At 26.5% G+C, this 13,186-nt stretch overlaps 1 protein-coding gene across 1 annotated transcript; it reads right to left on the bottom strand.

Annotated features, from left to right (window-relative positions):
• Window positions 1-4,791: 4,791 nt before the first annotated feature.
• LOC135926936 (uncharacterized) lies at window positions 4,792-6,664 on the bottom strand. Its single transcript, XM_065462868.1, has 2 exons — window positions 6,531-6,664; window positions 4,792-6,155 (listed from the first exon to the last, which is right to left on the bottom strand). Exons 1-2 carry the CDS (start codon window positions 6,547-6,549, stop codon window positions 4,792-4,794), a joined length of 1,383 nt encoding a protein of 460 aa, XP_065318940.1. The 5' UTR covers window positions 6,550-6,664.
• Between the last annotated feature and the right edge of the window lie 6,522 nt (window positions 6,665-13,186).

Genomic DNA, 13,186 nt, shown 5'->3' with positions numbered 1-13,186 from the left:
CATTAGATGCAATCAATTATTTTATGTCTCTAATTGTATTAATATAATTAATTATTTTTAAAATAATATTTAAATGACTGAAATACTCCACATTTTATTAACATTTTTGATGGCCAATAATTTTTGTAATAGTTCTTGGCTACCGGATATTACTTTATCTTTAGAAAAATTATGTTTAGTTGGTCCAAACATTTATTGCGCCCTCTATATTAATACATTTTTTTCAACATCATATTATTATTTATTTTCCCATGTCCATTTATATTTATGACCATTTAAATAATCTTTAAAAAAAGAAAATTTATAATATAAATTGATGATGTTTATCACAATAATGCAAACTTATTTATAGGTATTATCTATTGTCTAGCCCCCTCCCCTTCCTCCATATATGAATTTACCTCATTTAAATTTTGGAAAAAATATGCTTAACATTTTTTCAATGTCTTTTATATTACATAAAAAAATGTTTATTTTTTTTATTTTAATGTGTGATTTTTATTTATAGCAGGGGATACATCTCTTACACCATTATTTTTTACTTTTATAAAGTATGTAACATTAGCAAAATTAATAATGAGTAACTACCACTAATATCTATATTTATTATAATAAAAATAACTAATAAATAAATTATTATGAGGAATACTAGGTTTAAAGGAATGGCGAAGGATTTGTAATTGAGTAATGGAATTTTCGCCTAATTCAGCCTAATCTACTGCTAGATTTTGAAGGAAAACCCCGAGGCTAAAGTAATAGTTTACGGCTAAAAACAGCCAGCTTAAAATTTGCTTAAACGACTAATTTATCCAACTAATGATAACAAACTATTGCACCAAATTAATATAAAGAATGCATTTTAATATTGTTATATAAGAGATTTTTACATGATTCTATAAGTACTAATTTCATAATAATTTATTGGCAAATTTCCCAGGACTCTTCGATTAGCCATTTACAGTGATCCCTACAACGGGGGGGGGGGGGGGATTGAAGCAACTACTTCTAAAAATTTGAGTGGGGGTACCTTTTAAAATTTATCTTTTATTGTTTTACTCGATGTTTAGCAAATTAGGTTGTTATCCGAGATTTCTTGTCATAAAATTATTTTTCCAATTTCAAAATATGCCTAAAAATATTAACCAAAAAAAAATACAATTGCTTAATTAATAATTGCACATGCCGTAATATAAGAAATGGATAAATGAACAGACCACATTAGAAAAAGACATAACGGGCCTAATTTTAACGATATAAAGAAAAGCTTTGAAATAGTAGCTTTTATGAATATTTCTCAAAATTGGACGAATAGCTAAGTATTTAGTTGTTTATACTTATCTTATAATAAGATGGCTAAAACGGGGGGGGGGGGGTGTTTAATTATTACACGTGACCTAGAATAAAGAATCTAAATATTTGTTAGATTCTGGGAATTTTTAATTTATTTAATTAAAATATTTTTATTAAAACGTTATTTAGCTTCTTCTGATGATGATAATTTTGAGACTTCAGGTTGGAAAAACTACTCGTTTATTTACCTTATCGTCTACTTTTAAATTTTTCTGCTTTCCCTATAATTTAACAATTTTATATGAATATTTATTAACCATTCTTACTACCTCATGTACTGCCGAAAGGGTCATGAGTAAAATTAAAATAAGACTTCATAGTACCATGAAAGATCTATTTCTTAATAATTTAACCATTTTATCAATGGAAAAATATTTATTTAAGCAATTAAATATTGATAAAATTATAAATTCTTTCGCTTTCTATTCCTCTAATTTGTCTAAATTATTAATTTAAAATAATATTTTTAAAGTATATATAATTTTACATTAAGATATAATACATATTTTTCAGGGGAGTCTGCTTCCATATCTTAGAAAGTGTAGGGGTCACTGGCCATTTACCTCTTAATATTTTATTTCTCAGAGTTGCGTGGTCTTGAGTATCTTCCGATTTATTATATATCTTAGATTTGTCGAGAAGTGTTTACCGTGTTATTAGTACCTTTACCCTCCATTCATTCACTCTCCTATGACATTGCAACTCCCTAGATACGTTCAAATTTATTTTAAAAAACATGTCTAGTTTGTCAATTTCCTTCTTCCTAATATGTTTTATCTAATAAAAACACAACATTATAATAATCATGTATTTTGTTCTGAATCTTAGGAATTATGATATGAACATTTTATCTGGATTGGACTATATTTCCTGAGGTTATCTAAATATTTTTTTTTGTTTCTTTTTTTTAAAAAAAAATTTAATATTATTATATTCAATTAAATACATAACATAATTATAAATTATATCGGACTTATTTCTATATGATAATTATATTTCATTTATTATAATTCACCTTAAGCAAGCGCAATTCATTATAATTATATCCAGTTGTTTAAAAAATAGCATTGCATACTCATCCATATATCCGAACTATAAAGAAACAATCATGTATTATTTCAACAAATGTCAAGAACAGACACCATGTATGATATCGAATGGAGTGAGTTAGTACGACATGCCCCTTCAAATGATTATCACTAATACCCGCCTTTGATAGAACTTTAAAATATCATGAAATACTAAAAAGATATTTTTAAATGGAAATTATAAAAGCTCTTCAAAGATTTTTAGAAAATGAATTGGCGGAAACATATTTAGAAAGTGTACATGCTGTTAATATGCAATTGCAATCAGAATAATCTTTGTTAATACAGATTCGCAAAATTATGTTATAGCTTTGTTAATCTATAATTTTACTGCTCTATTGTTAAAAATTTTATTTTCAATTGTTTAAATGTTGCCCTAATTAATGGTTTTTTAAATGAAGCAGATAATTTTCTAAAACAATTCAAGAGTATTGACAATCAAAATTTGATTTTAATAATTCTATTTATAAATAGTGCTGTAGAGTAACGTCAAAAAAGTGACATCGTTACTAACGGCGTTACCTTTTTTGAAAATAAGGAACGTCATTCGTTACCTTCTTCTAGTGGTAATGAATAACGGTACACGTTTTTTTTATTTTGAGTAACTGTAACACAAAGCATTACTCGTTAATTCACATTTTTTTTAAAAAAATATGGAAAAAACATATTTTGTATATAAAATTACTTTTATTTATTTCTAAATTTTATAAATAATTTAAAGCGAGTTTTTGATTTACATCAACCACCAAATTCCTTAATTTTTATTTTAAATTTTCGATGTTAAATCTTCATCAAGATTGTTAATCTTTAATATGGATCTTTAGGGTTTCAGACGAGAGAAATTAGTTTACCTAAAGCCGAAAAATCATTAAAGCGAACGATTTTTCTAAAATCGTTTAAGAATAAAATGAAAGTTTATTTAATATTTCAAAACGAGAACATATGAAAATAGCATAAGAAGCTAGTGAAATAAATAAATCTGGATTAGTAATATTGAAGTAAAGGAGAAGACACTCTGGTATCAAAGAAAATCAATTAATTATTGCCGTAATAGACAAAATGAAAAATACATTAATGGATGAAAATTCCAATAACTATTAATTAAAAATACAATATTAAATTATGCAGTTTTATCTTTTTAGCTATCTTATCTGATATGGAATATTAATTTTAAAAAAATAACTGGCCAGCATACCTCTTTATTCGTTTTTCCGACTGAAGTGCGATGTGGATCTCGCAATAAATGGGATGAGGGAATATTTTGATGATAATAATAAAAGTAATAAATGCCCAAGTGATTTAAAAGAGTTTCAAAATTGTATTAAAACAATTCCGTGTAGTACTACTGTATAATTATTTTTTCTAATTATGAAAAGCATTTTAAAATTTTCATTTTTTATACAATATATATTTTTTGCAATAAATTTCCATTTTTATATAACTTTATTGTTAGATATTTATATAATATAGATATAATATATCTTATAAAGCTTCGATATAAACTATTTAAAAAATAAATACAACAAAAAAATCAAATTCTTGGAAAAATAAAAATTCGCCTCTATTTTATACCCATTTTATCGTAAATTCTACTATTTTTTTAGAGTAATAGTTTACTCCGCCGCTAATTTTAGGATTACAGCACTGGGTTTTGATAATATATTTTTTTGGCCAAAATCTCGACTTAACCGTTTTTAAAAAACGCGTCTACATAGAAGTTTTCATATGAAATTTGGAAAAATGTATAAATTGTTTTGAAATAATGATAAAAATAGGAATTATAAGTTAGAATATTATTATATATTCAATTACCTATGACACCTGGTTCATTTAAACGATCCTAAGTGATTTTTACATAAAATTGGGCACCGCCAAAAGAAAAAGTTAAGTTATGCCATTGCTTATAATATGAATTAAATAATATTTATGTAATATATTATAGTAAAATATGAATAATTTGTGATAAATTACTTAATTAGGTAATGTTAGGCATAATTTATGTATGTATATGCTTTTAAAAATTATAAACCTTTAAGTGCACAAAAAAACAAAATTTAGCGACCAATAAAATAGACTTATTTTGGCAGCTTATGACAACCACTCAGCTACCCCTCTCTCCAATTTGCAAATATGCTTATCTCATATCTTTATATTTAGAAATGAATACTTTATCTAAGTTTAATATATTTCACCACTAATTTATTAACACAATACAACATAAATAATACATTAGAAAAAAAATTTCAAAAATTAATCAAGTATTTATCATAATTACGAATTTTTAAAAAAATATGAATTATACTTTCAATAAACAGACTATTTTTTAAAAATAATTTGAATAGAATAACTTCATTCATAAATATTTGTCGTGTTTAGAACAAGATTGGCATTCGCATTTATCTATTATTAAAACTCTTTTAGTAACCAAAAGATATTTCTGATCCATCATCATATTCTTATTTTGGTGTATTAAATCATCAACTTTAGTTTTATCAATTTCTTTATTATCTATATCTATTATTTTATTTCTTTGAAGGTAATTTCGACGATATTCCAGACTATTTTTAGTAATGTTATTATTAGATATATCCGAGTTTATCTTGGTATAGGTTTTGGCCGAAACGTTCTGTTTTGAAGGATTTATTCCATATTTATTAAGAAAATTTACTAAGTTATTATCAACTATCATAGATTTGTGTATATTTTTATCCTGACAGTTTTTACAATTAATCTCTTTGTGTAAATTTAATTTATCATTTATATCATTTGAAAATGGGGTAGCTAGTTGAGAAGAATGAACCTGCCGACACATCAAATATATATCTTGATATTTAGCCTTTTGCGGAACGCACGCTGAGCAAAAAAATCCGCCAACTGTCTCTTTATTATACCTTAAATCTCTTTTATACTTTCCATTTTTAGCGGTATGATTATTCTTTACATTGTTATTTTTATCAGTATTTCTACTAATAGGTATACGTTGGTATGTTTGCTCCGAATATTGTGATAAAAGAAAATTCTCAAAAAAATTGTCAAGTTTATTATTATTAGTTTGACCTTTTTTCTGCTTAATGACATCATATGTCTTGATCTTAATGTTTTCTCTACCAGTTTCCACAAATTTTATTTTGTATAAGCCATCGTTTTCGTTATCGGCTTCAATCGGATATTTAAAAGTTCTACATATACCAAAGCAAAATTTATTTGTTATATTAGCCGTATCACATTCCCATTTACCTTTTAGATCCTTAAATCCAGCGAAATCTTTATCTGCATCTACTGTTAGTGTCTGATGAAAAGAAACCTCTGTACATTTTTCATTCCACCTTAGAAATTCATTAGTTATTGGAGATTTTGCCTTAACAGGATATTTATTAAAAACTTTATTAATGTAATTAGGAGGATATTTATCTGCGTTTATGACATTTTGTCTCGTATTATTCGACTCATTTTCCTTACCATTGATATCATTTTCGTATTGGGTTGTATATATTGTTGATCTGATTTCTTTTGATCCACTTGAATTGCTATTTGATGATAAATTGCGGAATTTGCATATTGTATTGAACACACATTTCTTATAACGACTCTTATTAATATTTGAAAGCCAATTTTCTGTTTTATCATCCGTTAAACAATATCCATAATATATAATAATTAGTAGCAATATAGATTTTGTAGTTGGAATTGATCTAGCAAACGGGAAATTTAAACAGTCTTTAAATAAATTTAAAAAATATTATTAAATATGATTTTATTAAACTAACTGTCATAGGCGCTAAAAAATTATGATTCTTCGATTTCATCGCTTAATTAAATCTCATTTTAATGATGTTATTAATATTCGCTTTAAGTTATTTGACCTCATAGACGTAGGGTTTTGCTGAGAGAGGGAAAGCAAAATAATTTGGAGCTTTCCTCGTAAACTTTATTGGAGGTCTTTAGGTCCACTCATTTTACACTTTGGCTAGATTAAGCAATATAAATTCGCGAGAAAAGTTTATGGGCGCCCTTGCTAACTGCATAGTGTAATTTGAACAAATATTTAAAATTTTTAAACGTTTATTAATTTCATAAAATATATTACTTTACTTTGATAACTACTCCGCATAGTATGCACAAGGTTATTTAAATAATTGTACAAGAAAATAGTCTATTGGTATTGATGTCTGGTTTCAGTAATTATTTAATTTTTTTTGATGCATTATAAATTTATATTAAACAAGTATAAATGTTAAAATATTTTTTCTATAATATAATCCATTTGTAACAGAATGCATGCAAGATAATTAATGGTATTTTATGTTAAAATTATATTTGCACCCTAACATTTTTTTTTAAATTGTAAACAGAATGCATGCATATCGAAAACAATCCATCCAAATAAATGTTAAAAATAAAAATTCATTTAAAATTTATATGAAATGTTTTTTTAAACAATAAAATAACCTAATCAATCTAAAACAAAGATACTCGGCTGCTTATCCTTTAAATTATGAATTTATCCGTTAAAGAAAGATGTTATTTTATTCTATTTATAACTTTCTTTTAAATTTTACAACTCGTTAAATGTGCATAAGGAACATATAATTCTCAATGCATCAACTTAATTCTTCATTATATTATATGTTAAATCACACTAATTAAATCCTATAAACTCATAACTAAATTTTTTTTAAAAATTTAATAATATCCTTGTTAATTGCAAAATATCATGGTCAAAGTTAGTATCCGTTTTATTAAAATTAATTTATATATTATAAACAAAATTTAAAGTTTTTATTATTTAAATTACTATCATCCTTTATCTAATTTTATGTGTATATATGTATGTGACCATATTATATAGGGGTGACGGGGGTAAAACGATTGGTATTTTGTATTTTTATATAAAATTTTAAAATATAGACAAAACAAAACAAATTATAGATCTATATCTTCATCTACAAAATAAAAAGCTTTTTAATTATCTTTAGGAGTTGTGATTAATTATGTGAAGTGGGTCATTTTCTACATACCCCATACCCAGGATAAATTTGCTAAACATCAGGGCAAAGCGGTTAAAATTAAATTGAACATAACCATATTGTTTAATTGAACAAAATATTGCAATTTTAACATCTATTCATCACTTTTAGTGTAAACTAGTCAATATATCGGAATGTAAAATATTATATTAAAAACAGCATATTTTAGTGTGTCCATTTTAGGCACATTTCTTTTTTATTCTTCCCCTTTGCTACTATTCTTAAAAATTTATTCCAAAAAACACACAAACAATTTATTAATGTTCCTTTTTGTTCAAAAGTATTTTTAATCTTTTAACAGCTTATATCAGACGGAACATTTTAAGCGTTTTATCTATAACATCTTTACCCCAAAGTTGTACAAATATTGCATAACTTTATAGTTGAGCTATAACCTTCCGATAAATTTTAATTATAGCTATGGCTTTAAGAAAGGTGTATGTAATGTTTTAAATTCTGAACCTTAAATATATTTTGCTAAAAGTAAAATAAACTAGTGGGTGATTTTTTATAATTTTTGGGTAAAAAAATGTTTTTAACAAAATATGTCAAACCAGAAAAGATTTTCAAAAGATTAACATATGTAAGAAATTAGATATAAAAATATATTTTCACACCAAGTTTAAGGTCTTTAAAGGGCTAAAATGTTATTAGCGCTAATATTGTTACCCCATAAATCTCTATACGTACACCGAGTTTTATAAACCAAGCGATGCCCTTGCGCGCTGTTAGAAGATAGGCTGCGTCCCCGCAAACCATTGCTTTATTTGGATTTAAGGCGAGTTTTGATGAAAAGCAGGAGTTTATCCGAAATTTTAAATCACCAATAAATAATTCGGCCCTATCCAGCCTACGACTCTTTCCGTAAGTTGAATAGATATAGATTTGGATAGCTATTACATCGACCAAATAAACGTAAAGAAATTACTAGTAATACAGTCGTAATGCGAGCAACTAAAACTACTAAAACAATCGCCAACCTACGATACACATATCGACTCAATTATAGAATTCTACTCACTGAGATGTAAGATTTACAACACTCTAATTATGGCATATATTACAATGACAAGTTTCGCTATAGCAAGCCAGGACATCAAATGTATACTGGCAGACAATAATTCTGCCAACCTAGGCCGAGAATGGATTCAAGACGAGCAACTATAACAAGTTAAGAGAAAATCGGAAGCCGCATCTAAAAAACAACAAAAGACTGAATATTATTTAAAACTCACTTAATAAATACTCTTCAAATAATATTTTTATTACTATGTTGTAGTTATCCCTCAAAATCTCAGAATCAATCGCTCTTGCTTTTCAAGTATTAACACTTCCTTAGCATAATATCTTCCTTGCTTTCCTCATTTTTTTATATTATTATTTTAATTCAATGCATGTTCATATATTTTTTTCATTACAATAATAAAATTATTGCCAAAAAAAATTAACGCAGAGAATATGTAAAAATAAAATAATATAATAAATAAGTTTGATATTTCAATATCCTAAAATCATAATAAAATTTTATTAAGAAAAAGATCGCAATGATCGATTGAGTAATAATGACTTGGGGTCTTTTAAATGAACATCATGTATTTAATATGTAGGATTCAAAGAGCTCACGGGAGACTATTTGTTTTGACTACCCGCTGTAACATTATTTGAATTAAATGGAGACTAAATGTCAGTATCCGTGGCAGTCAAAAAAGTGGTAAATCATTCGAGTTCAAGCAATAATTGTGAATCAAATAGTTACGGCCAATTGAACCCACCCCTATTTGGTCTTTCTAACAGAGATTTTTGGATATTGGTGCCAATTATAGAATCATGGTTACCTGTATTTTGATCAAATGTGATGTATCACTAAGCTTATTTACCTTGGCCTTATCCCTCATATACTTCCCTTTTCTCCACATATTATTTCTCAAATTTCGAAGATATAATTGTGGTTTGACCAAATTTAGATTCCGATTCATATGGGCTCGTTACGACACCGCTTAGTTTAGTTTCCGGATTGATAATACGAAGCAAATTTTTTTTTTCGTATAACCTGAGTTTCCTTGAGCTAACATTCATCTCATCTTCTCCATTTGATAGCTTTTAAAAAAAATTAACTCACCAAATTAAATTGAAAACATTAACCTAGAGAATTTCTATTCCTTGGGCAAAACATACTAATAAACATTATTAAATTCAACTATTGTTCCTGTTTAGGAACCCAATTATGCTTTTCTTAAAATTATTTTTTTTAAGTTTATGATATTTCTTTCTTATAGTCATAGTTATTACTATATATAATAGATTTAAAAATGATAACATAAATATACAAAAAAATATATTATACACATATATATAAATTGAAATTTTTAATCTTTTTCTTCGTTTTCTTTAGACGTTTTTTGGAAATATTTTATTAGCTCGTTAGTTATTTTTCTTCCATACATTTATGTATGAATCAAGAATCCAGTTTGCTACCGAAGGCCTGATAATGTTTATAAACATGCAATTTTCTATATATTTATTTATTTAAATTCGCTCGATCATTAACTGTTATAAAATTCATGAGATGAGAATCTCTTTCGCACTCAGCCTTACTGCAGAGTATTCACCCAACTAAGGAGTTTAAAATAGCAGGTAGGAATGTCCAGCAATTCATTTAGACCCCTTGTTTAATTTGAGTCTTTGATAAATTTTTTCTTATTAGATTTTCATCAAATCATACATTTACACTTATCGGTCAGTTATCTATTTGGACAATGAATATATCAAGAAAGAATTTCGAAAACAAATAGAATCTTGTTATTCAAATAAATATCTTTTTCGAAGGGTGTTTATTAGAGATGTGACTGTACTATATTTTCAATATGATTAGTTTTTAAATCGAGCGAAATCTGTAAATATTCACATACTAAATTTAATTTGCTATACTATAAATAACATTTAATAATATATAAAACAAGGAAACAACGACAAAAAATTCATTATGATTTATATCCTAGAGCGACGAGAATGCTGACGTAATTTGACTTACAGACCTCGAAGGATATATGATGCCTGGTATACTTTCATTATTTAAATTATAAAAATTCAAAACATTACATATCTTGCATACCCATAAAGGAATGATATCCTTTTGTGCTTTTATGCATGGTTAGATCTTTGCATTGCTTTTGCAATGACATTAGAATATCTGTAAGGACATCATGCATTAACCCTAAATCAATGATAAACTTTCAGGACTTAAGAAATCGAGCAACCATGGTTTTAAATAACTATTAACTCTTAATGAATTTTTGAAATATTTTTACACGTGTTATCTTCAGTCGAGTGTATGAACAATGCTTCCTTCATTCTATACTTGATCTGTCTGTACGCTTCTAGCCACCAATCCAGGGCCGACTGGTGAAGTTGCGGTCTAGTGTGCAATTTTTTGAGCGGCTCATTTTTATGGGAGCTTCTCCCCCCATAGAGTTTTTGTTGCCTAGTCCCCTTAATGACTTGTTTCTGTTATACATAGTTTTCTTATATTTTTAGATAAAAACATATGTATAAAATGATTGATTAACTATTGATGCTATTACATTTTAAATAATAAAAAAAATATTATAACCTGATAACCATATTTTTAATTTTAAGAATTATTGATTTAAAATTTAAAATTTAAAATTTAAAATTTAACATAACCATTTTTTTTGAGGTAAATATGGTAACTCAGCCTTACATTTCTTTTTTGAATATCAGTAATGATTAATTTTAATAACGTGCCTAGGTAGTGTGTATATAGATTCGAATTTCATAGGCACATATTAAGCATTGATTACACCTGTTATAGCACTTGGTTGGAGTTATTATTATCTTGTGTTATTTCAATATCACAAATTATAGCGTCAGTATATTCAATTAACCCGACTATTAAATTTCAGGGAAATTCATATCGTAATTTGTTACTGGATACATTTTTTAATTGTGATACTTTCTTTATTTTCAAAATATCTTTGATATTTATTTCATTAAAATGTATAGGATACATATATTACGCATTCATTATATAGCTTTATTTTGAATGAATGTGAAGGTTTAAAAGGTTCAGATGGCATCTTAGATCAATTTTCTGAAAAAATATAGGAATTTTTATTTGAAGATATAATGAGATTATTTCAAAAAAATTTCAAAAATTATAGCTGATTTAGCTTTTTAAATTTTCCCAGATTTTCAATCAAAAATTTAGTTACTGATGAAGTTTTCACCTCAAACAATATATTATTAATTTATCTGTAGCGCACTTGGCGGTGGAAAGTAAACTCTCACGTGATCACTTATTTTATCTATTTTTTTTAGCCTTTGCCGCTTACTTTAACCTGATGAATTATTTTAAATGATAGAGAATCCATTCTTATTTAATTCACCAAGATTAACTGATATCTTGTGTAATATATTTGCATTTTGCTATATATCTTCTTTTTTAAAAATTAAATTCTTAATTTTCTTTTACCTAGAGCAGCATTAATAATTTTATCAATGGTTGTTTTTGACACTCAGAGATTGAAAAAATTTCCAAAAATTATGAACAAAAATCTTTGAATATTTTTCTTTTTTAATTTGTGATTTCAATTTGAAAGACTTTTTATGCAGAAAATTACAAGAGAATTTGTCATAAAATTTTTTAAAATAATTGTTAATTTTTATCGAAAATCTCTATTTAAAAAAGTCAACAATTTTTATTCAAAAATTTTTAGAAATTTTTTTCAAACTCTGTTGACTTAAAGTTATTAGAAAACCTTTTCCCTTGGATTTAGATTTATCAGAAAGTTTCAGGATTCATTTTCTACGTTTTCTCCTGAAAATAATGAGAATCGCCATGTATAATTGAAATTAATATTAATAGATTTTTTTTTCTCTTTAGCTTTCACCTTTTCTCTAAGTAAACTTCTTCAATATCTCTCTCCACTTTATGTTATTCATACTATCTCTTTTATCTAATTTATACTTCATCATATTAGCTCTAACTTTATGGGCCCATTGAAAATTTGGCCTTCCTCTTTTACGTTTGCCCATCACTTCCAAACTCTCAATCTTATTTCCCTATGTAGTTCGTAGGCCTTCTCATTGTGTGCCCATACCTCCTAAGTTCACCATTATCTTAATCTTAATAGGCACTACCTTTGAACTTCCTAGTATTCTTGTACTTCGCACCTTATCCTTTCTTGATACCCCAGCAATCATCCTCAGCATTCTCATCTCCATAGTTTGTACTCTCGTCTGATTCTTTGGTTGGCCATGTTTCTGAACTATATAGAATAGTTGGTTGTACTATTAAATTGTAAATTTTTCCCTTCATTTTGTGTGGGATTTTTTTGTCAAAGAGCACTCCAGATAAAGATCTCCACTTTAACCACCCCTGATTAACTTTACTCTTTATCTCTTTCGCTATTGTGCCGTTTGTTTGTATAGTGGAACTTGCTGCTTTCAATTGCCGATATCTACCATTCATTTATATCAATGCTCTTTGTCTTTCTCTGTTTACTTTTAGTCCGTGCTTTTCTAGGATATTTATCCAACTCACTAACCTTTCTTTCTTGTTATATTTGAATGTTTATATATATTTTAAAAGGTTACGTTATTTGAATTATATATTATTATAACTTTCTTACATTTAATATTATCTTATGGAGGTCAATGTAATTGCATATTAGTAGAAGTTAACTGACATAATTATAAAAG

Source organism: Gordionus sp. m RMFG-2023, chromosome 3 (assembly GCF_954871325.1).
Source record: "Gordionus sp. m RMFG-2023 chromosome 3, tfGorSpeb1-WG-v2, whole genome shotgun sequence".
Lineage (NCBI taxonomy): Eukaryota > Metazoa > Nematomorpha > Gordioida > Chordodea > Parachordodidae > Gordionus > Gordionus sp. m RMFG-2023.
This window is presented reverse-complemented; position numbering and strand designations above follow the sequence as displayed.